Source organism: Martes martes, assembly GCF_963455335.1.
Source record: "Martes martes genome assembly, chromosome: 5".
In the NCBI taxonomy this organism is placed as follows: domain Eukaryota; kingdom Metazoa; phylum Chordata; class Mammalia; order Carnivora; family Mustelidae; genus Martes; species Martes martes.
In genome coordinates this window covers 141,205,399-141,232,676 of record NC_137892.1, presented here as the reverse complement: position 1 = coordinate 141,232,676, position 27,278 = coordinate 141,205,399, and the positions used below count along the sequence as shown (strand labels likewise).

Sequence of the window (27,278 nt, the reverse complement as noted above, 5' to 3'; positions counted from 1 at the left end):
CTTCCCAGAAAAGTGATTATAAACGCCATCATATAAGACTCAAGGAGAGACGCCTGGGTGGTTCAGTCATTAAGCGTCTGCCTTTGGCTCAGGTCATGATCCCAGGGTCCTGGGATTGAGCTCTGCATTGAGCTCTCTGCTCAGTGGGGAGCCTGTTTCTCCCTCTCCCACTCCCCCTGCTTGTGCTCTCTCTCTAGCTGTGTCTTTTTCTGTCAAATAAACAAATAAAATCTTAAAAAAAAAAAAAAAGATTCAAGAAGACTGGGTGGTTCCCTAAATTTACCAAGATAGGAACATACAGAGGTAGAATGTACTCAGGTCTCTGTTTCAAAAACCAAACCCCTTTTCTCAATAGGATATCACTTCTCTTGTATGTCCAGACGCATGAAAGAGAGGGGGAGAATGGATTTGTAAAATCTGAATGCTGCCAGGACAATAGTGAAATTAGTTTCACTCCAGCCAAGTTAATGTGTCCTTGGGCATCCCGCTATTACTCTGGCTTTTAGAATTCCCTTCTCTAAAACAAGGATTACTACATTTTCTATAAGAACCTTCCCAGTTTTGGAAATTCCTGTGATTGGAAGGAAACATTCCTTAATGAATGGCATGACTATTGAGAATTTAAGTAAGTGAGAAAAACAAAACAAAACAACACCCAAACCCGCATCCCTCAGAAAGGACTGAATGAAAGGTGATGTAGCAAGCAAGCATCATAATGACAAACAGTTTAGAATCACATGCTTGACTTTTACTTTCTTTAATTTTTTTTTTCTACACTAGTTACATTCAGACCAGGATAGAGGAGATGGATCACTTAAATATATCCTTTCAGGAGATGGAGCAGGAGATCTCTTCATTATCAATGAAAACACAGGGGATATACAGGCCACCAAGAGGCTGGACAGGGAAGAAAAACCTGTTTACATCCTTCGAGCTCAAGCTATAAACAGAAGGACAGGGAGGCCAGTGGAGCCTGAATCCGAATTCATCATCAAGATCCATGACATCAACGACAATGAACCAATATTTACCAAGGATGTCTACACGGCCACTGTTCCCGAAATGTCTGATGTTGGTGAGTGAGATGCGATTTCAACCATACAATGTTTCTCCTCTAGTACATCGACTGAACAAGGGATCCTAAGAGTGAAATTTACTGAGTTGAGTAAATTTAGATGCTAAATTCTTAAGCTATCCTATTTCAAACACTTCCTTTATGACCTTTTTGTAAGTGTACCTGCATTTCCTAATATTACTCTAGCCTCATTTTATCATTATCTTTAAGAAAACAGTATTTCCTATAATGATGAAGGGATGAAAAATGGCAGGCAAGAACAGGAGAAAGAAAGAGACATCACCTCAACCACTTCCTGCCCCCCAGGTGCCCACTCTGGTCCTCAGGCTGAGAGAAAGCAGCCCTCTCCACCTCTCTTAGCACATATTGGTACTGGGCCTGAAGTGAGGATCTTCCCATTGTAAAACAAAAGCCTGAATTTACAATCCAGACTGAAGAGTAATGACATTTGCTTTAATTAACTATGTATTTGGGGAAAAGACCCAAATAAAATTAAAAAAAAAAATCTTTAAAACAATGTGCAGATGATGATGTCTAGGGGATATATCTTTTACTAAGTGATGGAAATTAAAAGGTATTCATGACATTAATATGATGAATTAATATTCTGTGCACAATTCTACTACAAATTTTAAAGTTAACAAGTATGGCTTTAATTTGCTTAAGTTGGGAGAAGGTTAACAGAATTTAAATTTTAAAAGATCATACTGACATCACACTTAGCTACATTAAAATACTTCATGGGATCCAGTGACAAATTTTAAGCTACTTGTGTAAAGGGTTATTTTTATTTTTATTCAGTGTCAACTTCAGAAGGGCTAAATTACATAATAATAACTTTTCTATAATCCTGTGAGTCAGATATCAGAAACGTTTTAGGTCACAGTTCCAAGACTTGGAAAAACCTAATCCATGGAAATGATTGTAAACCCTCCAAATCTTTCTCATCAAGAAGTTGCTCATCTCATTACTTAAAGCCACTCAGTTTTGTTAGAAAAACCACAAACCATCAGCAAAGCAAGAGAGAGGGATTAGAATTTTAAAAGGAAGATTTGTTAGGAAAAAAGTATTTTTCTTCCACATAGTAAAAGGCAGGAAGAATTAATGAAGCATCTCTCATGGTCAGCACCAGCCAGTAAAACAGTTTCCAGAAAACAAAACTTGACATGCAAAGTGTCACTGCACAACTATAGGAGGTGCCATTCACTTTCAAAGCCATTATAGAATTAATATGTATTACAAATATTTGGGGATAGCTAGAAGTAACACGTCTTGAGGAAGGGAAGACTTTCTCATTTGTACACAGGCACAGTTATGTTCATATTAACCATTATCATGAATTAACACGTCATTGTGATGATATAAAAAGGCATCTTGGGGTGCTGGGTGGCTCAGAGGGTTAAGCCTCTGCCTTTGGCTCAGGTCATGATCTCCGGGTCGTAGGATCAAGCCTCGCATCAGGCTCTCTGCTCGGCAAGGTGTCTGCTTCCCCCTCGCTCTCTGCCTGCCTCTCTGCCTACTTGTGATCTCTCTCTCTCTCTCTTTCTGTCAAATAAATAAGTAAATAAATAAATATCTTTTTTTAAAAGACATCTTAAAGAAACTACATCATGATTGTGGGACAGCAGCAGGATGGTATAAATGGCCTTTGGTGTCAAGCAGACCTGAGTTTGAAAATCTACTAATAAGCAGCAACTTGATGTCTGATCCTTTGGTTCCATATCTACAAAAATAATAAAAGTCAAGTCCTAAGGATTATCATGAGGATGAAATGAGAAAACAAGTGCAGAGCCCCTGGTATAATATCTGGCAATGAACAGATGCTCGAAACATCAAGATAATCATATTCTAAACACATTTGAATTATATATTGATGTCAAATAAGAATGTGGGTGTTTGTTGACTTTTACTATTAGCTCTTGCTCTAAAATTATATAATGTTCTCATTCTCCCCACCTTCCTTCCCACATTATAAGGATGGGCGCTCTGTCTCATCAACATGCTACATCCAGGGCATCCAACCCTAACACAGTCCAATATATTCATTCAGCAAACGGGGTTGGTTAGATATTCCAAAAGCAATGTAAAGCTTCTAATACTCCCTGCATGTAACTTCCCTGTCCTTTCCATGGGCTGGAGTGCTTTAACAGTATGCTTATGGTTTATCTGATATGAATATCAAAAGTCAGCTATGAGATGATCTTCATCAGAGGGCCTTACCCTTTTTGGAAGTCACAGATCCCTTTGAGAATCAGATAAAAATCTATGGATCTTCTCTTCAATGAAATAGATGCGTAATCATACACATAAAAATCTGTGTGGAATTTCATGGGGGTTAGGAATACTTTGAAGGTTATTAGGTGACTGTGGTTCTTAAAACAAGAATGCTGATCTAAAATATCATAGCCTTCTTTGTGCATTTAATTATAATCCTTTTTTTTTTTTTTGGAACTATAGGTTCCAGTTATGAATGCTCTGGGGTTTTAATTAATTCTCTAATCCAACCCTACCTCTTTAAAGGTTCAAGGTCTTTCAGCCTCTTGAATTATCAGATAGATTTATTATTTAGGGTGCTTTAATTTGTAACTAACAGAAAACCCAACTCAAACTAGTTTAAACAGATAAGCAGTTTAAGTCATACTTAAGTCAAAAGTAAAATAGGCTGGGGTGCCTGGGTGGCTCAGTGGGTTAAGCCTCTGCCTTCAGCTCAGGTCATGATCCCAGGGTCCTGGGATCGAGCCCCACATTGAGCTCTCTGCTCAGTGGGGAGCCTGCTTCCCCCTCTCTCTCTGTGGCTGCCTCTCTGCCTACTTGTGATCTCTGTCTATCAAATAAATAAATAAAAATCTTAAAAAAAAAAAAAGTAAAGTAGGCTTTTGGACATGGTTTGATTTGGGTTCAATTATTTCTCTGAACTTTTCTGTCCTATTCAGCTTTGTCCTCAGGCTGACATCTCTGAGGTCACAAAATAGCTGCTGCATTGACAGGCCCTAGATCAGCATATTTCAGCCCAGGAGAAAGAGCACCCATGGCACAGAATTCCCAACAAAATCACAAGAGGCTTCTTGACAAGAGAACTCCGAAACTAATCCATATAGAAAAAGTAACGCAAGATGCTGACTGACTTAGGTCTGGATAACTTCCAAGGATGATCCTACCAAGAATCCAATCTCATCCTTTGGAGATTGATTGGAATTGGTTCCACCCAAGGTCATGACCATCCCCCTGCTTCCCTTTAACCTAACCCTTACAACATTTAGAAATATTGATCATCACACTCCTTCAGAGTGAGAAATCCAAGACTATTTAACCTAGCACTGTCCTGAAGTTCTCCACTCTTTGCCAGGAGAGTTTCGTACAAAAGTAAGATCATGCTTTCTCTTTCCATGTGTGGGTCAAGGATCCATATGGACCCTTAATTTATTTTCAATTCATGTTTCTGTCATTACAGGCACATTTGTTGTCCAAGTCACTGCAACTGATGCTGATGATCCAACTTATGGGAACAGTGCTAAAGTGGTGTATAGTATCCTACAGGGGCAGCCCTATTTTTCAGTTGAATCAGAAACAGGTTAGAATTCCTTTTTGATCTTCTTTTTAAATCTGTAATTTTAACTGACATGTTCAGCTGAGCTGGCATATTTTTTAATAAAAACAATCAGTGTAATTGAATTTTCTTAGATTCACCTGCCAAATACCAGCAATATACTGGTAAACACGATATCCACATCATTTCAATCAAGAAATCTGACAATGGATGTTTCATCCATTATGTTTATATATGGTAGATTCAGAAAAACTTCTACAAATTATTTTTTTCTTCCAGTTTGGGGTGAAGTTAAAGACCAATCCCTTCTGATAGCCATTGGGGCTATTTATAAAAATTCCAATTCTTTTTCTAGTTATTTGGTATCTCCTTCCCCTGCTCTGAAGCTAGTTGTAGAAGAGATTTGTTCAGGCCAATAAATGTGGCAGTGATGCAAGTCACTTCCAAGCAGAACTTTTAGACCTGGTGCACAATCTACATTCCTCTCCTCCTGCCCCAGAGATCACAGATGGAGACCATTGGTCTCCAGCCTGGATGTCTGTTATCCTCAGCAGAGCTTCTTGCTGGCCTACTCAGAGGATGAACGAAACATTAACGTTAGCATGTCAAGCCAGTAAGATTTTGCATTATTTGTTATAACATCGTTTAGCGTATCCTAACTGATACCATCCTAATAAACAAAGTGGATTCCTTAGTGGAATCCTTTTTTTAACATCTCATTTTTCTGCATTTTCTCCATAGAGTAGCATATTATCTTATGATGAATTGTTTCTTAGGAAATACTGCCTGTGCTGTACAGTAAATTCTACACAAATTTTTGCCATTATACTAGGAGTTGAGTTCCTTTCACACATGTTTCAAACACTCATTATTGTTAGTAGAAAACAAAGCATTTCTAGATTACTACATCCAGTTGGAAATCAATGTGTTAAGAGGTGCGATGAACTTGGAAAGAATCCCGAGGAGAAAGAAAACGTTGAGTTGAAAAACAATAAGGATGAAAAATTAGAAATATCCAACATAAAGGACAAAAGGCTAAGGGGATCTCCTGTATGTAAATGGAGGAGTACTGTGATTGGAGAACAGGTTGCAGCTGTACTTCCACTGAAGCCAGGACTACAGGAATAAAACTGACCTGTTGTCTGAGGTACTCGTGTTAAAAATTTAAAAAAAAAAAAAAAAAAAAAGATATTTTCAGCTTCATTAGTTGTTAAGCGCTGGAATGTGCTACCAGAGAAGGTTATAAAGCCTTTAAAGCCTTCAAAGCCTTTAAAGCCTATAAAGATTTTTGAAAGAATGTTGTTAATTTAAGCATAAAGCCTACATAGAGATTAGGCAAACTTTTAGTTCTTTCAACTACTTATTTTATAACTACCTGACAATAGAGATAAATGTGACCTAACATGAGAATGTTGGTTTCTGCTGGGACCAGTTGAACTCATGCTTACATCAGCTTTAGGAAAACTTCTATTCTCTAGGATCATACAGATGGTAATTATGGAAGAACTGATGCTGTGTTTTCTTAAGACCATAGTTTTGTGGTTCAGAAAATCCTCCAAACACGCATTATGGTAGGTATATTTGATGAGCAATTAGCTGATTCAGTAAAGTGAAACTCAAGAGTCAGTTCAAGGAAATGGCTTAACAATTTCCTCATAGTACACTTACATGTCTTTTATCAAGCAGCTTAGTAGGAAGCACTGTAACACATGCCAAGTTATATTTTACTGTGTTATCTTATACCACATGATATTTATACCACCTACAATCTCTACTACTACAGAATTGACTTGTACTTACTCACCACGTGTGATAGGTGTTTGTTTTTTTTTAATTGGGTCTGTCTCCCTTATGCGGTTGTAATTGCCTTCAGCATAAGGGCTATCTACAGTCATCTTTACATCACCCATGACATCTGTATAGTGTATTATATATTGTAGATGACAATTCATGTTTGTATAAGTAAGTGACTTGATAAAGTATTTTTAATACATCCCTTTCCACTTCTGAATTTCACACCCATAGGTATCATCAAGACAGCTTTGCTCAACATGGATCGAGAAAACAGGGAGCAGTACCAAGTGGTGATTCAAGCCAAGGATATGGGTGGCCAGATGGGGGGATTATCTGGGACCACCACAGTGAACATCACGCTGACTGATGTCAACGACAATCCTCCCCGGTTTCCCCAGAGTAGGAACATTTCATTGAATAAATTTCTTCAGTGCACTTTTGTAAAACTCTAACTTTAAGAATGATATTTATTTCCATTATTATTAATTATCAATATTAGTGATCTCAGTAAGAACCATACATTTATTAGCTAAGCAATTTCTGATATGGTTATTGGTTGGAAAGCTAACCCCATTGTTATATTTTTCCTTATTAAAAAGACTGCCACAAACATAAATTTGCTTGTGCAGAACATATGTACACAAGCATGCTTCTATTTGTTAAAAAAAAAACTGACTTTATGTTTTGTGAATTTAATCATTCATATAATCTCTTTTAAATCCTCACAAAGCTTTATAAGGGGAGGATTTATCATTTTACTGTTTCTAAAAATACAACTGGGGAAATAACTATGTACTTAATTCATTTGTAATCATAAATAGTTTTCTATATTATGGTTAATTGAGATACGAAAAGTCATCTCTAAAGTCATTAACTCTCGTGGCTAGATTAGAAAAAAAAAGAAAGAAAAACAACATTCTTAAATGTCCACTTTGTATCAGGCAGTACCCTAGAGCCCTTCATATAAAACACCTCAAGTGGGTACTGGCTTTAATATAATTTTTCTTCCAGGAACAAAATTCATTTCTGACCATGATCTAAGTAAACTACTTGAATCCTGTCTTCCACGAGAAAATAGGTGCCCACCATTAAAAAGAAAGCCCACTTACCCAATCATGGCATTTCTTTAAAGTTGGTCAGCTAATAGGGGCTTCTTTTATAATGGAGATACACGTGGATCAACAGGAAATCGTTAAATTTTCTTTAGTTTTTTCAAGTATTTAATCATAGCTAAATGCAAAAAACAGAGTATCAAACAAATTTCTGACTTAATGGGTAGAAGAAAGGTTTTATGAACCCTAAAATTTTCCCTCACAGAGGCCTGACATGACAAGATCAGAATCAGCAGTATGTTGCCCAAAAACCTCCTTTTCAATAAAGGAATGCCCCGGAGAAGGAAAACAAAAGGAGGCACCTAGAAAGCCACTGGGACCTTACCTCACTTTGCTCTCTCCTTGGCTAGCCTGTGATCATTACTGAATAATGTACCAAAGCTCAGGAGGGGAGAGTAACTCTAGAGGAAAACGTTGGCTTGTGTTAGCATTTTGCCAAGGATGAGCCCAACACTTACTGAATGGATGAATATTATTACATGACTCTATTCTAGTGGTGTCATAGTCTATGTCCTCTCCAAAATAATTTGCACGGATGGTTCCAAAATGTAACGGGTGAGAGTAAAATAAGTTTTGTGCCTTTTTTTTTTTTTTTTTGACCCTAAGTATGTGCTGGTCTGGCAGATCTAAACTGAAATTCACATGCAGTCTCCCTAAACTAATTTTGCAACATGAGGACATAAGGAAAGTGTACATCTATAAAATACAAGTTTTAAATCACCAATACAGATATAAGAATGGGAGAAACCTAGGCATAGAAAAAATACTGTACTTGAATTTAAAAGAAAGAAGTAGTCAGAGAAACAGTTAGGAGCTTTCTCTCTCAATGTGTCTGTGTGTTAGGAATCTAACTGCAGCCAGACCAGCTCCCTGTGTGAGTGACAGAGTGTCTGCTTGGATACATCCTCCAGATTGCTGTCATTTGTTTCCACCTCCAGTTGTTATTAGCAGTGACACAAAAAACCCTTTTAAGAACTACCGCATAATTGGCTTAAAGTCACAAGTCAGGTTAAATTCTTTCCCATTCTTTCTGCTAAGATTAGTTAACGGGGGCTTCGAAACCTTATACAGCCCCCCACCCCCCAAGCATCTTAGTCTTCCTTGGCATCACACCCGTGAACCTGGAGTCCTATTTACAGGACAAGAAAAGTGTTCTCCATTTGCAAAGAGACAGGTCATGACAGAAGAAATATTCTTAACAATCATGAAAGTAAGGATGTAAGGAGGATAGAGCTCCATTAATTATCGCAAGGAAAGTACAGATCAGCCTGCATCCGTAGTAATGTCTGAAAGAACTGTTAGAAAATAGGTTTTGTGTTTATTATGATAGAGTATCCTTCATCTGTGCTTGACTTATATCTGTCTGGTGATTAATAGGTACATACCAGTTTAAAACCCCTGAATCTTCTCCACCGGGTACACCAATTGGCAGAATCAAAGCCAGCGACGCTGACATGGGAGAAAATGCTGAAATTGAATACAGCATTACAGAGGGAGAGGGGCTGGACATGTTTGATGTCGTCACCGACCAGGAGACCCAGGAAGGGGTTATTACTGTCAAAAAGGTAATGCCGTTTGTTAACTACAATGCAAACGAGACATTCATTTTTCTCCAGTCCCCGAGTAACTGGGGTAATTACGTCTCACATGAGTGTTCCTCTAGATTCTTATTTTACTAATTATTTTTTTTAAAACACCATGTCTAATGGTTGGCTTTTAGAGATCCTTGATAATCTGATGCATTCATTAATCTCATACTGTTAATTAATTTTTATTAAGAACCTCCTAATAAGTAAATAAATGACACAAATAAATAATACACATTAAAGTACATAAAATAAATACTGTCAATGAATAATAAACAAACAGTGCCAGAAACTGTTCTAGATGCAGGAGGTGCAATGGTACATTCAACAGAATGGCCTCTGCTTTTGCAGAACTGCCAATCGAAGGCAGAAAAGAGACAAGGAAGCAAATAAACAAACAAACACTTGAATAGATAGAAATTCTGATCATGCTTTGAAGGAAGAGAGTAACACAAGCAGTGATAAAGAAGGCCTGAATCAGAGAGAGGATATAAAAAGACCACAAAAATAAATTAACACAAATTTCCTATGAGCTCTAGCTACTTTTTGGAACACGATAATAAGTTTTTTATATTTCTGAATTCCAATTTTTGCCCTATGTACTCACTCACTATTTATCCCCCCCCCAATATTGTCTAGCACCACAGAGCAGTACACAGAAGTGTGGAAAAATTTAAAACCAATAAACTGTGTGCCTCAAAGCTAAAAATACATTAATTTTGGCTATTTTTTTAATGATGGCACTACCTTCATGTATGATGTAATATTTTCTCTCTCCTTTAGCACACTGTTATATTCGCTGGTGAAGATAAGCATAGGTGGATGTAAATAACGAGAAAATTCTTTCCTCTTAAGCTTTGGATTACATGTCTTAATACCTGGAAACACAATAAAACATGTTTAAGCGACACTCAGACCAATGTTTTATACTGTAATATAATTAGGAAGCCCATTAGTGTGCATTAACCTTTTTAATTTTCTTAGTGCCTTATCAGATTCAAACTGAAATTTTGCCTAGCCGACTAAATCACATTCACTAATGTCTTGATTAATTGTGTTTCTAGTGAGCCTTGTCATATCATCATCTAAAACTAAAAGTCAGCAATAAGCATTTGGGTTCACTTTGTCTCCAGAAGTAGAGATACTTTTCCTAAAGACCTCTGACAGCAATGATCATTACTTTCCTTCGCAAGTAATTAGCCCAATGCCCTTATCAGGATATCACTTGGAATATTTTATCAACTCAAGTACATGCAAAAAAAAATTTTTTTTAATCTATTTTATCTGAATGAGGAAAAGGGAGTCATGATGTAAACATGTGGTTCTCACACTCAGTAAGTGTTCAAGTACAGCCAGATGTGACAGTACCTGAAACAGAATAATCTACCACGTATTTGCCAACTTGCCCCTGACGTGGGTCCCTCTAGTCAAATACAAGAATTTTTTTTTTAAGGGAGGTCTTACAAGACTCCTGCTTCCATGTTCCCTGTCCATTATACCTTGCACCCGTGCACCCACTTGCAAGGCCACAGCGGGCGTGGTTTCAGCCCACGCTCTTCATCAGGAGGGCTTGGCATCTGAACTCCCAATGCCTTTGCCCAATTTCACACTGCGTGGTGATGTCCCTAAGCAATGTGGTCATATTCATTCACCCAAGATTTGCACTAAAAATGGCTCATGTCTTTCTGTGTGTCTTGGTTGCTTCCAATATGTCTCCTCCCCCTACCCTCCCCAAGCTCTTGGACTTTGAAAAGAAGAAAGTGTACACCCTCAAGGTGGAAGCCTCCAATCCTCACGTTGAACCCCGCTTTCTCTACCTGGGTCCGTTCAAAGATGCAGCTACTGTCAGAATTATGGTGGAAGATGTGGATGAGCCCCCCGTCTTCAGCAAACTGGCCTACATCCTGCAGATAAGAGAAGATGCTCAGATAAACACGACAATAGGCTCAGTCACAGCCCAAGATCCAGATGCTGCAAGGAATCCGGTCAAGTAAGCATACTCCTGGGAACCATCTCTTTCAGAAGCTTTAGCCGAATGCTATGCAAGTATCACCTGAAAGTTAGAAAATTAATCCTTTTTTTCAATGAGACACTTGTGTCTTCCTGAAAAACTACTCTAAACAGCATCTTTACTCTCCTTGCTCAAAATAAACATTTTTTTTAGCAGCAGTGTAAATTTTAAAAACACAAAATATTGGGGGTGGGGGTTTTCAAAATGATCTATAGGAGTTGACTACTTAACATGAAAATGGTACAAGGAAATACAACAGAATGGCCTGGAATTTTTCTTTAAGTAAAGCTTTAGATTTGTCAAAGAGTAGCATGGAGAGAGTTCTGTGACTTTTAATAAACAAGACACCAGGATGAGTCTGTTTCTCAAGTATATAAGAACCTATCATGTAACACTTAGAGGCAGAATTATGCTCCATTTGGATGCATAATTTTTTCTTTTTCAGACGTGGATAAAAATAGGAACAATTTCATGATATATGTTTGCAAAATCTGGGGAAATTAATAGAGCTGAATCCTAATTTATACTGTGTAAGCAAGTTCTATTTTCTCTATACATTCCTTATACCTTAGCTGTAAATCATGCTGCAAGAAAGTCTCATTGTTCTTTGAAACCCAGATGCTTTCGTATTCTAGAATTTTATCAGGAGAGCAACGGAGTCAACAACTTCGAGCTTTGAGTCAATAGCTTAGTTGACCAGATGAGAAAACTGCTAAATCAGAATATCATTCTAACAATTATCCCCTGAAAAAAAAAAAAAAGTAAGCAAGCTGACAAGCTAGAGAAACTCTTGCCAGTGAACCCACAGATAAATTCTGATCAGGACACCTGCCATATGCCAGGTATGTTCTAGGCTTTAGATACAACAGAGAACACTGTCAAGTCCTGATCTCATAAAGCTTACATTCTAATTGAGACAGATAGAAATAGACAAACAACAAATATGCAGTATATCAAGTAAAATACACTGTAAGCAGTATGATAAAATGGAAATGGAGGGTTTATATAGTGTGATCAGGCTTGCCCTTGGTAGGAAATCATTTGAGTAGGGATTTGATTGAAATGAAGGGATGAACCATGATGATGGAAGAACATTCCAAGAAGGGGGAAAAATGAGGGTAAGGTCTGATACCAGAGTTTACTTGGCATGAAGAAGGAGTAGCAAGGAGGCTTATAAGCTAGTAGAGGACAATGTGGGGAGTGGTTTGTAAGGCAGAAGGCAACAGGGAGGTATGGTAAATGGAGAGTGTGGGAGGCCCTACAGGGCCATTTGTAGGCCTTGGTAAAGACTGGATTCCATTCTGATTGAGTTAGGAAGCCACTGCAGAGCTTTGAATAGGAGTATGGCCCAACCTGAAACTACTCATTAAGAGGATCACACTGGCTGCCCCATGAAGAATATTATCGCAGTTGAAAGAGTCTGAGTTTCTAAGGCAATCATTTTCTAACTTTTCAGCTATGAGCTCTTGGTTCAAATGAAACCTGATGCAAGTGCCACATCTAAAACACAAAAATGCCTGGCTTACTCTCAGGAAATAGTTTTAAATCATTGGGAAAATAGACTGTTGTTATATCATTCTACTGGAATACCTGTAGACTACTTGAACTGGACCATGGTCAGCCCAAAGTAGCCACACGTAAGCTTCATGGATCAAGTGTTCTTCCACATACATTTAATATTATTAATAAGGAAAATTAATGACAGCCTATGCTTGCACAAGAAATAATCTTAAGTATTTTCACAATGATTCTTTCAGTTGGAGTTTGTCCTAAGTGTGTAAGAGAAAAATCTTAGCAAGTCAATGACAGGACCAATTTAATGGTGTTAATGCTGGAAGTTTATATAAATATGAGCTTTGTTACCTCTTTGATCAATCAACATGTTTTTAATTGATAATGTCTCCTGGGAATTTAGGCTGTGTTTTTAAGTCTATTTTTTTTTGGTCTATTTTATTTTTTATAATGAATACCATTTTAACCCACTGCACTATTTTATGTTTTATTAAAGGAAGTAGTTAACTTGTCAAACTGGGTTGGCTCTCAGCCACTTTTGAAGTTTCTTATGCCAGCCTTTTCTTGGTACATATGGATTTCAAATACAGAAATAGTTTTAAGATTAAAAATATAAATAAGAGGCCGCCTGGGTGGCTCAGTTGGCTAAGCAACTGTCTTCGGCTCAGGTCATGATCCTGGAGTCCTGAGATCGTGCCCCACATCAGGCTCCCTGCTCAGCAGGGAGTCTGCTTCTCCCTCTGACCCTCCCCTTTCTCATGCTCTCTCTCTCTCTCTCTCTCTCATTCACTCTCTCTCATTATCTCTCTTTCTCTCAAATAAGTAAATAAAATCTTTAAAAAATATATAAATAAGGGGGCACCTGGGTGTCTCAGTGGGTTAAGGCCTCTGCCTTCGGCTTGGGTCATGATCTCAGGGTCCTGGGATCGAGCCCCTGAGTCGGGCTCTCTGCTCAGCAGGGAGCCTGCTTCCTCCTCCTCTCTGCCTGCCTCTCTTCTACTTGTGATCTCTCTCTGTCAAATAAACAAATAAAATCTTAAATATATATATGTATATATATAAATATAAAAATATAAATAATATATAGATATATAAATGTATATTCCAGGGAGTACTTTTATAGGACAAAAGTGATTCTCATATTGGGAAAGTATATCCACACATAGTTTTTGGTTATCCAAGATGCAAATATTGAAAAACTAGGCATTAGACAATATGTTAGGTACATAATTAATACTAGAGAATTCTCCCCCCAAACACTGATTTATTGTTATGCAGACACAAATCTTTAATTATTTAATTTCATAAAATAATTTTCTTCCAGTAACTTTATCACAGATGCCCTTTGACTTCCATGGAAGAGTCTTATAAAATGTCACTCTGAATAGATATTATGAAAAATTTACATGCAAACATACTTCCTTTCCTGACCTACAAATCTCCCTGACTTGAGAAGATACATTAGAAGACAAATTATTGAATCACAGAATATAATAAATTTCTGGGATGGGGGGGAAGAGCTACCTGCAAAATAATCTGCTATAATCATGTTAAGATTGATTACTTTGTTCCTTATCTGTTAAGACTACAGTTAATGTGACTGGGCAGTAAATATAGCAGATGTGAACTGAAATTACTTTGGAAAGAAAAACAACAAATAGACAAGGCTTCGTGTGCAAACCATCTTTCCTAAACAACGTAGACATTTGAAATTTCCTATTAATTTTTAAATCTCCCAACTAAGGGAAAAACTCTACAATTTGGGTATTTTCTAAGTGGTTTTTCTCTAAAATCAAAAGCCACCTTCAACTAAAAATTCTGCACCCCATATTCTTTATTTAAAGACTTGATGGGAAATATGATTATTTGTAAAACTTAAAACTATAGCAGGAATAAAACAGACAAAGAACAAGAAAAGATTACTGCTGTCTAAATTGTAACAGCTTATAAAGGCAATAAGTAGCATATCTTAAACTTGACATTTTTCATGAGGGAAAAAAATATTTGTAGGTAATCGTTAAATTTCTTACAAAGTCTATGAATATTGAGATTTCCTTTTTGGGTAATTAGTTATGTGCTATAAATATTTATCATTCTCAAATTAAAAATGAAGGCAGGTGATCAAGTTCAATGCTGTTGCCTAAATTCTTAATAAACATTGATCCATGAAATAAATGGCAAAAATAATAGCTGTTTTATCTGTAGGAGATGAACCTTAATAATAAAATATTAGGTTTATATAAACTAAAATTAAAATTCTAACCTGACTTGAGATATGGATTTTGGTTTTGAGCTTCTTAATTTTCTCTTTAATATCAGGTTTAAGTAGACTACAATGATCAAATATCTATTTTACTTAGACCCTTGATAGATGACAAAAATATGTTTTAGTAAAATAAAATACATATTATAATTCACCAGTTATATTTTAAAGCAAAATAATCAATTGAAATAGAATCTTGAACATGGTACACTATTACAAGTTAATAACAAGAGCTTATTTTTCTTAGAGTATTCATAATAAGTCTACATGTGTATGACTAGTGGGTCATTTACTTAATTGTATTTCTACTGAGCCAACATTTTTAAATATTCCATCATGACATAAATTTTGAGACTCTAGCTGAAATGGGCAATTTTTCCTCCTCATGACCTTAACATATCAACTGTCTCCAGAATTTTCTCTTTAATGTCCCCTACATAAAACAGAGTCCACACATACTTTTCCCATATATAGCTATTCCAAAAACTAGTAATAATTGATAAAGATAATATTTCTCAAAATCTACCAGTCATCCTTCAATTTCAGTGTTGAAAACTCTGTCCTCCTTTGATTTCTAAGGTACCTCATGGTTGTCTTCGAATTTTCTGTACTCCTTAAATAGTTACATAGTTCCTACTCTGCTCTGGGCAGTGTGGGTCTCCATTTTCTCCATTTAAGTGATTCTGTCTTTAATATTTTTCTTCCTTCACTGGACCTTCTCTTCCTAGACAAGCGAACCGGAAATCTAAGTTGTCAATCTAGATCTTTCCCTTCCCAGAATTTCCTTAAGCACCTCAGCTTCAATATATCAAAATGGGAACTTGGGATCTTCCCCAAATCCTATTCTTTTCTTCTGTCAGTTTGTGACCGCACCAGCCAACCATTCTCCTTAATTCAGTCAGTGACTTAGATCAGAACATTTCCCTGCTTAAAATCCGCAGGTAGATTCACACTGCTCTTAGAACAAATCCCATCTCCTTGCCATGGCCAGCCCATCCTTCTACAGTCCAGACTCTGAATCTCTCCCCAACCTCATTTTCTGTCTCCCTTTACCCACCTCACAAACTGCAGCCACACTAGCCAATTTCTGCTTCGTTCTACATAACAATTTTTAAAATAAAGTGGATAACAGCAAACTAGACAATCATCCTACTCATGCACATGACCGCCTGTGTACCCATTAAAGTTTTAAGGTTCTAAAAATGTGAGTTAAAATGTGACAATTACTATACAAACTTGATACAAATTACATGTAAAAGAAACTTTACTGGTGATTCTCAAACTCATGCAACTTGTCTAATGGGTTTACCATTAGGACCTCAATTGCAAAGAATTAATTTCCCAGAATATTTTGTTTAATATTAAGTTATAGATATGCAAATATGTGCTACAAGTAGATAAATTCATATAACAGACATTCTGGGAATAGTTTTAGAATGTGAGAATAACAAATACAAAGAAAACCTTTCTTGCATTGTAAGGGGACGGGGGTAGCTACACTTGTGGTAAGCAAAGCATACGGGTAGACTTGTCAAATCATTATGCTGGACACTGAAACGAAGGTAACTGTGTGTCAACTATATTTCACTTTAAAAAGAAAAGAAAATCATTCTAAATTCTACTCTGCATTTTTAGGTATTCTGTTGATCGACACACAGATATGGACAGAATATTCAACATTGATTCTGGAAATGGCTCAATTTTTACATCGAAACTTCTTGACCGAGAAACGCTGCTGTGGCACAATATCACAGTGATAGCAACAGAGATCAGTAAGTCAAACTTCACACCGCAGCTGTCCCCAATTGATGGAGTGAGTGTCCCGGCAAGGGCTGGTGAAGCAAGGCTGAAATTCATCACCATGTACTGATATCCTACTCGATACATATTGAGGGAAAGAGCCCTGTAATGGTTTGCAGTAATGCTTCTTCTAGGCAGGTGTTAATTCATTCACAAATGCAGGGGCACCTGTGGATGATCCGTAGTTCAGAAACAATAAAATGAGAACGCATCTCTCAAGTGAGGTTGAATTGCTACATATTGGATTTGATTCCAAAAAGCTTTATCAATCAGAACATTATAGAAGCAGCTGAAAAACATGGGCTCATGGTTGGAATTGGGAGGGGAGGGGAAGGAAATCAAGTATATTAAAAAATGTAGGCATTACTTAGAAATCTTTCAGATATCTATCCTCCAGCTTTCTAAATAATTTCTATTTCAAAATCATTATAGGAGTAAGAGATATAAATTTTAGCTTTTCCACTGTACACCAAAGTGAGCAATCCAAACCACCAAGTAATCAATAAAATGTTTAGAGCGGATTTTTATGGAAGTCCCCATGAAATTGAAGGCAAAGAAAAACAGTGCCAAATGAATGCTTCAAATAAAATGATTATACACAGTGAAAATTGTGTAATATAAACACAATGTGTAGGCCTAAGTACATGAAAGAAAAAGTATTTTTAAAATAACACTTAAATGTTTAAAAATAGGCTTCCAAATTATAGCTCATTTTTTAGTTTTTGTTTTTGACTTTAAAAGTTCAAATATTTTTAGCTCAGTTGGGTATCTAGTGTGAAATATACCATATCTAATGGTGTATTACAGCAGTATTCTTTGTCAACCTAACTCATGAGATATGAAATGGCTGAAGAATATTGAGTAGAATAATAAATAACTAATATGGGCAAACTGAAGCATTGCTTTGCGATAGCGTTGAGAACTCCTAATTACAAATTTGTTAGGTAGGAGTTTGCTCTCCAGAATTTATGTGGAGGGACTAATGCAGATACCGATGACAGAGCATACTTAAAGCTTTAAAATTACAAAATTATTTTTCATACTGAAAAGGACCATTTTCTAAAGCCTCATGAAATTGTATGTTTTACTGAAGTAGTTATTTCATGTGTATTTTAAGCTTTGTGCCTAATTTTTTTTTAAGATTTAATGTTTCCGTGATATATTTGAAAGTATTAGTGATAAAGACCTTTTAAAACTTTATCTTCGGCAGCTCCAACTTTGGAAAACTAATGGCAGTGACATTTTAGATGCAAAGGAGCTTAAGAATCGTATTGTCTAAACTTCTTAACTGTCTTTGATGCAACAGAAGCCCAGAGCTTACATAAAACCAGCCCACTCCCATTCCGGGCCCTTGGCACTTGCTGTTCCCTTTATCTGGAGAGCCGGAAATACTCACATGGCTTAATTCTTCTCTTTATTCATGTCCCTGTCCAAATGGCATCTCATCAGATGAGACTGAGCGGTCATCCCACTCAAACTAGCACCTCCACCTCTCTCCATCCCTTTCCCTGTTCAATTTTCTCCGTAGCACTCACCATCTGATGCACTGCTTATGTGTTTTCAGTTTATCTGTCCCCATTAGAATAAAGCTCCAGGATGCAGGCTCTTTGTTATGCCCCCATGTGTCCCAGTCTCCTGAAGAGTGGCTGGCACGTATTAGAAATGAGATGCTCACTAAATGTTCAAGACATGAACAAACAGATTTATATAAGTGAAGCGAATGAGGAGCGCTGAGCTCAGAGATTCCAATGCCTGATTCTTAGACCAGGAATCCGTCTTCCACACTACCCAAAATACTCATTCACCTCCAGTCCTCCCTCCAACATGGACGCTGCCCTCTCATTATCTGGGATGAACAGCCTGGGCTTTGGCGTCAGATAGACCCAAGTTGAAGTCTGGGCTCTACTTCTTACTTACCACCTCTGTGAAGATGGACAAATTACCTAACCTATCTGTGCCTCGGTTTCCTCATCTCTATAGTAAGGGGTGATAACTGTATTTACCTCAGAAGTTTGTAAGAATTAAATAAGATAATAGGGCAAAGTGCTGAGCACTACATCTAGCTTGTACTCAGCACGAGAACTAAAGAACTAAGACCAAAATAACCATTGGTCTCCTTCATTCCACCCCCACCGAGCCCCACTCTTTCTTTTGTACAAATTTTCCCCATCTCCCTGCTTCTTTGGCTTCTCTTAAAATCTGCCTCTAACCTGCCTTTCCTGGATAGCTTTTCTTTATTTTGTGTGACTCTGGGGTTTGCTATCCAGTTGTACTCTGTCCATACAAGTAGATTTTTCTTGTAGGTATGTCTAGCAGGTGTATTCAACTCCACAACTACCAATCTAATTCTTTTGGTGATTAAGTTGGCACATAATGCCCTGTGGTACTTAGAGCAGCCTCGGGCAATCTGTGTATCAATGAGAAAGGAGTGAGTGACCGTTGTCTAAAGGGGACTGGCGATCGATACACAAATGCCTATTTCTTTCTTTTTGGCATGTTGCAGATAACCCAAAGCAAAGCAGCCGAGTCCCTCTATATATCAAAGTTCTAGATGTCAATGACAATGCCCCAGAATTTGCTGAATTCTATGAAACCTTTGTCTGCGAAAAAGCAAAAGCAGATCAGGTGAGTTTCATAAAAAAGCAAATTAATTCAGTCAGATTAATTTAGATCTTCTAATACACAGAGCTGAGGGCGAGTTTTGAATTATCTATGAAGTAAATGCTAACAAAATTAATACTATAAATAAAAAGCAGAATGAATGTTTAACTTGCATAAGAGAACAAACAATTTTTAAGAACTGGAAGTTCATCACTCTCAGAGACTGATGCTGATTCAAATCAGTCTTAAGTTTTCATTAAAATAGATTAGTCACAGCTTTATTGGAAAAATCTTAATTGGTGAGCATACTTTTAATTACCATATATACTGGAGAGCAATAACGAGAACATATTTTACAATTGTCTATAACTCATAGTTTCACTAATTTATATCGCCCATCTCTACAACTAATCCAAATTCGTGAATGTTTTCCTGTTTTACACATTTGTCCCCACCTGAGATAGGTCTTTTCTGCCAGTGATATAAAAATTATGTTACAGTTTGTCAAAATAGAAGTGCACTGCTAAAATTCATGTTAAAGCAGGAAGCTGACGGTGTTTTTTGCACAAACTTTCTTTTTAGCTTTTAGGCAAGTCGATGGCCTATGTATATATCATGATTGCACTTCTGAACAGGCTCTGTCCAAAGAGGGCCTGAATTTGTTTTTAGTTGAAATGTTGTCATAGAGCTTTGTGGTCTTTTATAGCTTTGTATCACTCTAGGGCAGTGATTCCCAACCCATATGATTTTGCCCCCAGGGAACAGGTGGCACTGTTTGGGGACATTTTTGGTTGTCAACAAGAGTAGGGTGCTACTGGTGTGTAGTGAGAGGAGGCCAGGCTTGCTGAGAAATATCCTACAGTGCCCGGGACAGCCCCACAACAAAGTAGTATTCCCGCCTCTATTTCCAACCCATCAGTTCCTCGCATAAAGGGGATTCATTGTAAATTTTCTAGAGGCTATTGTTTTTAAATTCAAATTAGAAATCACATAGTCAAGCAATTTACTGCAAAACTGTAAGGAACACTTTTGAGTTAGCTGAACTTCAAAGCAGCTTTATGGTTTTGATTTTAGTTGATTCAGACCCTACGAGCCATTGACAAAGATGACCCTTACAGCGGGCACCAATTCTCGTTCTCTCTGGCCCCTGAAGCAGCCAGTGGCTCAAACTTTACCATTCAAGACAACAAAGGTAAATGCGCCCAAGTTATCTTCTCTATGTGTTAGTGTCTTTCTCTCTGTCTATCAGCATCACAATTGTTCCAGTCCACGATGTGGCAGGCACATGACATTCACCACTTTGCTTTCCTGTTGCAGATAACACGGCAGGAATCTTAACTCGGAAGAATGGCTATAACAGACACGAGATGAGCACCTATCTCCTGCCAGTGGTGATTTCTGACAACGACTACCCAGTCCAAAGCAGCACTGGGACCGTGACTGTCCGGGTCTGTGCATGTGACCACCACGGGAACATGCAGTCATGCCACGCGGAGGCCCTCGTGCACCCCACGGGCCTGAGCACGGGGGCCCTGATCGCCATCCTTCTATGCATCGTGACCCTACTAGGTAAACTGCTTCTCCCTGCATCCTATGTCCCCAAGCTGAGGGGCCCACACTGTTACTGTGACACCCTAGACTTATCCGCCTCCCCCAGTAAGGCATATAGCCTGATCTAGGTGAGTAGAGTTATATGCTGAGAATCTGTGTTGTTCAACCATGAACAAGTTTTTGCTTGAAAGTAGCTCTGGAGAATGAACAGATGTGAAACTTGCCCATGTCTTCACCTACCCAGGGAATACCACCCAATATTCACCTACCCAGGGAACTCCACCCAAAGAATCTATCAGACAGGGAATGAATCCCAGGGGACTGGAGGGCACCCTCAATATGCTCTTTTCATTTCATTTGTTGTCTCCTGTTTAACCTGGCCAGCATTGTTAAATTTTAAAGAGAGAAAGTCATCCAGCATGGAGAGTGTGCTGATGACCCTCTCTATGAAGGTAAAGTTTAAAGATCGATGGGAAAAGCGGAAGGAGAAATGTGATGACTTTTTCTCTCCCATACAGGGAAACAAAAAGCAATTAAGTTTTCTTCCACCCAGCTAACTTGCTTTGGTCTACCCATTTGAATCACTACCTTCTTAGCCTGCTCCCCAACTGCCACATACACAACGTCTATTATTTCTCAGACTCGTAATAATAAACAACTTCTGTGACTGAGGAAATAAATCTGGGACCCAAAAGAAATGAATGCAATCAAGGTGAAAATCAAGATCCAGCAATGATTCAAATGAAATTTTTATCCTCAACCCATGAATTAAGCACACAGGTTGAGCTCAAAAATGCTCAACAGACCGCTGAGTGTTGTGAACTAAGAAATCAAATGTTAGTTCATTCAGTCCTTCCAAAAATCAAAGTAAGCTTTTGCTACACAAGTGGAAGAAAGGTAAGAAGTGAAACGCCAACCTAGCTTGCACAGGCGGGACAACTCTTTTTAAAAATGACAATATAGCATTGAGAAGAATAAAGAGTAAAAGACCTACATTTTTCCAAGAGGAGAATGCCTAGGGATCCCTGCTTAAGAGCTGCACATTCCACATCAATTTTGCTAATTATAACAGAAGTCTTGAAAACTTAACTACAGAACTGTGATTCTCTTTGTCAACGAAGATTTGGGGAAAGTATTTTAAGATATGAGGATAAATAAAAGCTGACAGTATGCAAAGACAAATCAGTGTTTCTAATGGTGTGAGTCTGTAAAAATTGTTTTGGAAGAGAAGGATATGAATATTCTTTTTGATTTGTTGGGGGGAGGTTACTTTTAGAAGGGCTGAATTGGCAGGGCTGTAGTCAGGGAGAATTCCATGGACTCTTCTGTGGTCCATAGAAGGAGAGCTGACTCACACCTCAAACAGGTGATTCTTCCTCTCCTTCATCATCTACCCATTTTCTCTTCCCCGCCCCCCACCTCACCGGCTTTTCTCCTCCTCACCAACTCCCTTTATCCTCTCTTCATCATTTCCTTCCTCCAGTAAATTCACTGTTTCCTCATTGCTCTTAACTTGTCTCTCTGCTCCCTACATCTGGTCTAGTCTCTTTGGAATTCCATACCTAATAAAAAAAAAAGGAACTCAATGGGAATGACCCTCTACTAGGCTAACACCAGTGCAGGCTACACACTGGCCAAGATGCTTCACAACTGTTCTTCTCCTTTAACCCTCAGAACTACCCGGTATATATTTATCTGCATCTCAAATAAGAAAACCAAGGCTCTAAGAAGTGCAGCCTGTAGCCACATCACACAGCGAATAGGTGGTAGAACAGAGTTCCAGACTCGGGTCTTCTCCGCCTGAGCCCTGGTGCTTCCACACCGCAGTCTGCTCTCTTTGTGAGCTCAGAGAAGGCAGGGCAAGGTCCAGGCTGAAAGAGAGCCCGAACTGAAAATGAGACAAAGAAGGTGGAGGCAAACAGATTTCGTAAGAGACGGAAAAGCCACACCAATGTGGGAGGAAATCTGCCATCAATAAAGTGGATCCTGTGGCATCTCTTGTTTTATTTACAAAAATAAAACCACAGTGAAAACAACTACGACATCTCGTGTCTCCATGGTGCTTTAAAGTCTACAGAACTCACACATTGATGAACTCATTCCTGATGACAACACTGGGCACTGTATTATTGCCTCTCTTTCACAGAAAGAAACAGATTTAAAGGGGTCAAATCCTTTAAGCAAGTCTAGGCAGGCTGATTTCAAATGCCTTGCTACCTTCTAGCTTTACGATGGGATTTGAGCACAAATTGGTCCAAGCATTGCCCCACCCCAAATCTCACTGCTGTCCTCTGGCCTCAGGGGGTAGAGAAAAGAGAAGAGGTCAGTTACTAGAAAGAAAGCTATTACTCCCTCAGAATGTAAGTTTTTTTGTTCCACGTGCTTAGAACTCACATCTTTAGTTGATAAAAGTTAGCTGTGAGAAAGATCTACCTTCTAGAATTTCTGTTCAGATGTACACTGGGCCAAAAAGAAAAGATACAGGCAGTTGTAGCTGTAGGAGAAATTAGGCAGTGAATAAATGCCTTTAAATTACCCAGTGTGCCCTCTCTTCTAGGTACTGCACTTTCGAGTGTGCAAAGGACCAAAACAAAAAAATACAGATCACTTAAACTGGGGCGGAATTAGGTAGTGATAAACGCCCGCTATCTTGCCTTAAATGGTGGCGGGACCGTTGTACATAAGGGTTGAATGCTTTGGGACACATTCGTCTTGATTCTATTCGCTATCCCCAGAGGCCATCCTTAGTTACAATCCTCTGTTTTGCAAATCCTTATCATTGGTCACACTGGAATCCGGCAGAAAGGGTAGATGATGAGCATCCCCCTGCCCAGAGCCCTGCACCTCAGGGTAAAGTGAGGATGTACAGAAGCCTCCAGGCCCCACATGACATGGCCTTTCCCCATTCCCTTCCTGTCGGGGTGGGGGGTTGGGTGGCTCCCTCAGGTCCAGCTGTAGGGTCTCCTGGCTGTTTGTCAAACACTCCAAGCACCCTACCATCCCAGCGCCCTTCTTCCAGCTCTGTCCTCTTCACCCGACAGCTCCTTGGATAACTCCCCACCCCTTTGCTGCAATGGCACTTCCTCAATGAGGCAATCTCCTAAAACGCATAAGCAGCCTCTCCTACACACACAGAAGTGCCCTTCACCCTCCTCCTCTGCTCTGTTTTGGCTTACACTGTACATATCACCTTCTAATAATTTCTAATAATTGGGTCTCCATCCACCACCGCCACCACCACTCCTGCCCACCTTCTGATGAATGTTTTCCACTGAGAGTGCCTGGAACGGTACCTGGCACAGAGTAGGCACTACACATTTAGTGAATGAATAAATATAGGAACGCCCTGAATGGCCGGCACAAATGAGGCATGAGGATGCTCTTTGGCAGCAAGAGAAAATGTGTACGATTATACAACCACGCACTTGAAACAGCAATATTGGATAGCCTTCCAAAGTAGTCTATAATCCAAATGTGCTTGGCGATTAAAAGTGTTGGCTTTTTAGACTGACCCGGATTTGAGTTGTTTGTATAGTGTAACATCTCTAAATCTCAATTTCCTCTATGAAAAATGGTTACTATATTATATAATACATATAATACATATATATATTATAAAATGATGGTACCTACATTGTAAGGCTGCTGTGATACTTAAATGAGATTCAGTATGTAAAGCACTTAACACAGTGATTGGCATAAAGAACCCTCTCAATAGATAACCGATTATTATTAATACTATTAACATCCAAAATTATAAAATATAGATATCTGGGTATGCATATATCCATCATTATATAGGTAGATATACATAGCCACCCAAAGTTATTGTTCTGTAATTCTTACTACAATATTTCAATTTTTTATGGCTCCTAAAATCTGGACCACGTTATGGATGAGAAAATACACACACATTACCAGTACTTCCTGTAGTAAACACCCCTAGACCAACCCAGTTTAACAACGCATTTTCTGCTCCGGATGGCGGTTTCTTCTCTAAGCTGTCTCTGTGTTTTTAGTTTCCCACTCTTGTGTCCATTCATAGATGTGTCTCTCTACGGGTAGCCAGCTGTGTTCGACCCAGCTAGCTGTGAAGAAACATCAGGAGCTATTTAAGCACAAGTCTTGCTTTGCCTCTCATTTGAGTTAGGAGGAAAAACCCAAAGAACGAACATTCCTGGCAACAAACTTAGGAACTATGAACCTTTGAAAGATTTTTTTTTTCACGTTCCCTCTTAAATGTGTTTATTTGGTTTAGCTCAAACAGAAATAAGCGGGTGCGTGTCTTATAACCTGTCCCCTCTCAAAGGGGCTGAAGTCCAGAATGGTTTCCTGAATTGTATCTGGGTCTCTCCAGGTATTATCTGTAATCCTCCTCCTTCTATGTAGAAGGATGTAGACATTCACATCTCTGCTTTGGGTTTTAAACGAATTTTACACTTCTCTCAGGGAAAAAAAGAAGAAGAAGACAAGAAGAAGAAGGCATAGTGCAAAAGTTATTTTAGCTGCAGAGTTATGGAAAGCTTCAACACATCCCGAAGGTGCCAGCCTTGTGCTTATAAGCAGTTTCAGAGCATTTTAGGTGTTCAGCATAATTTGCACTCTGATTGCCGCACTCTCGCTGTTCGAGCTTTTTTATATTATTTTTTTATTTTTTCCTTACCTTGAAAACTAGCTTGCCGTTTCAAAGCAAAAGAGAAGTACTGGCAAAATATGAAGGTGTTTTATCCTCTACTTAAATCGTAACTCTCTTTCAAATATTTACTCCGTTTGGGGAGTAAATATTGGGGCGGGGTGGGGGGGGGGTCTGGTTTGATCATGCGTGGAGGCCAGCCCAGCCTCAAAGCAATAAAAGTGGAGTCTGCAGTTTCCTAGAGAAGTTTTCAAACTTTACGTTGGAGCACAGTGTTTCTTGCTGACATTAATTGGGCGGCGAATTAACTTTCCCTTCCCCGTTCTGCTTTGTTTCTGCTTGCAGTGACAGTGGTGTTGTTTGCAGCTTTGAGGCGGCAGCGGAAGAAAGAACCTTTGATCATATCCAAAGAGGACATCAGAGACAACATTGTCAGTTACAACGACGAAGGTGGTGGAGAGGAGGACACCCAGGCCTTTGATATCGGCACCCTGCGGAATCCCGAAGCCATAGAGGACAGCAAATTACGCAGGGACATCGTGCCCGAGGCCCTTTTTCTACCCCGACGGACTCCAGCAGCTCGCGACAACACCGACGTCCGGGATTTCATTAACCAAAGGTTGAAGGAGAATGACACGGACCCCACCGCCCCGCCCTACGACTCCTTGGCCACCTACGCCTACGAGGGCACCGGCTCAGTGGCCGATTCGCTGAGCTCGCTGGAGTCGGTGACCACGGATGGAGACCAAGACTACGACTACCTTAGTGACTGGGGCCCCCGGTTCAAAAAGCTCGCGGACATGTATGGAGGCGTGGACAGTGACAAAGACTCCTAATGCGTTGCCTTTTTCATTTTCCAGTATGACCCCGAAACTAGGTCAAGTGGCTCTTTCTTTCTACTTTATCCGCCGCTCCGTGAAGGGTTCTCTGTCCTACCCGTTCCAAACGCCGATGGCTGCCGTCCGTGTGGATCCAACGTTAGAGACTTTTTTCTAGTACACTTTTATGAGCTTCCAAGAGGCAAATGTTTATTTTTTAGCGCATCCAGTTAACCCCGTCAGTCCGCCCAACGGGCCCCGTGCTGGAGGAGAGCGCCAGGAGCGGTATCTTCCCTCGCTCTCTTAGGGCAGGCAAGTCGGGAACCTGCTCAGTTTCCCCGCCATTGACTCAGGTCAGCTGGCTGCTCTGGCTGTGCATTTCACATGTTAATGGGATGACGGACTGTGCTTTAATGATAAAAAATACAGTTTTAGTAAGAGAAAGGAGGGAGGCACCACTGTGAGGTTGGCCCTGGTATACCAGCTCCCGAGGAGATAATGAACTATATATATGGGTGTGTCGCAAAGAATTCAAAATGGCATTTGCCCGTCCTCTTTGTTCTTTAAGAACTTTATCTGGCACCGATAACTATTCAAAACATCAAATCCACCAACGTTTTAAGATTCGTGTTCCTCTTTTGGACTAGAAGCAAATTAAATGGTAACATTCAAAAACAACAAACAAACAAAATGTAGTAATACCTCATTCCTTGCCACTAACTCATAATCTGTTATATATTAAACCTGCAAAAGTTTGCCCTTGTACCATATAAAGAGAAAGGGAAAGTAGCTAATGATGTTAACAAAGGAAATACTTAACATATTTTAAAGTTCGGGCCATCAAATGTACCACAGATCACTTAAAATTATCTCAACCATCGGTAGGCTAATTACAAATAAGTCTAATTGTTTAAAATTCTTGAAGGAACTTTTCTGAGACAAATTTTAACTCCTTGTCTGTAGTTGTTGTCAGTA

The 27,278-nt window shown here is 38.9% G+C and overlaps 2 protein-coding genes across 2 annotated transcripts in view; both read left to right on the top strand.

Moving 5' to 3' along the window:
- CDH6 (cadherin 6) overlaps positions 1–20,528 on the top strand; it is a gene marked incomplete at both ends in the record, with an annotated part of 52,667 nt that extends 32,139 nt beyond the window's left edge. Inside the window, 8 exons of the mRNA XM_080804374.1 lie at positions 781–1,075; positions 4,527–4,646; positions 6,648–6,815; positions 8,906–9,093; positions 10,851–11,104; positions 16,536–16,672; positions 19,204–19,325; positions 20,376–20,528. Coding sequence (XP_080660500.1) covers positions 781–1,075; positions 4,527–4,646; positions 6,648–6,815; positions 8,906–9,093; positions 10,851–11,104; positions 16,536–16,672; positions 19,204–19,325; positions 20,376–20,528 — 1,437 coding nt within the window. The remainder of the gene's footprint in view (positions 1–780; positions 1,076–4,526; positions 4,647–6,647; positions 6,816–8,905; positions 9,094–10,850; positions 11,105–16,535; positions 16,673–19,203; positions 19,326–20,375) is intronic.
- Positions 20,529–20,624: 96 nt separating this feature from the next.
- Positions 20,625–26,973, top strand: CDH10 (cadherin 10). The gene is made up of 2 exons (XM_080803587.1): positions 20,625–20,870; positions 25,831–26,973. Exons 1-2 carry the CDS (start codon positions 20,669–20,671, stop codon positions 26,319–26,321), a joined length of 693 nt encoding a protein of 230 aa, XP_080659713.1. The 5' UTR covers positions 20,625–20,668; the 3' UTR covers positions 26,322–26,973.
- Positions 26,974–27,278: the final 305 nt, after the last annotated feature.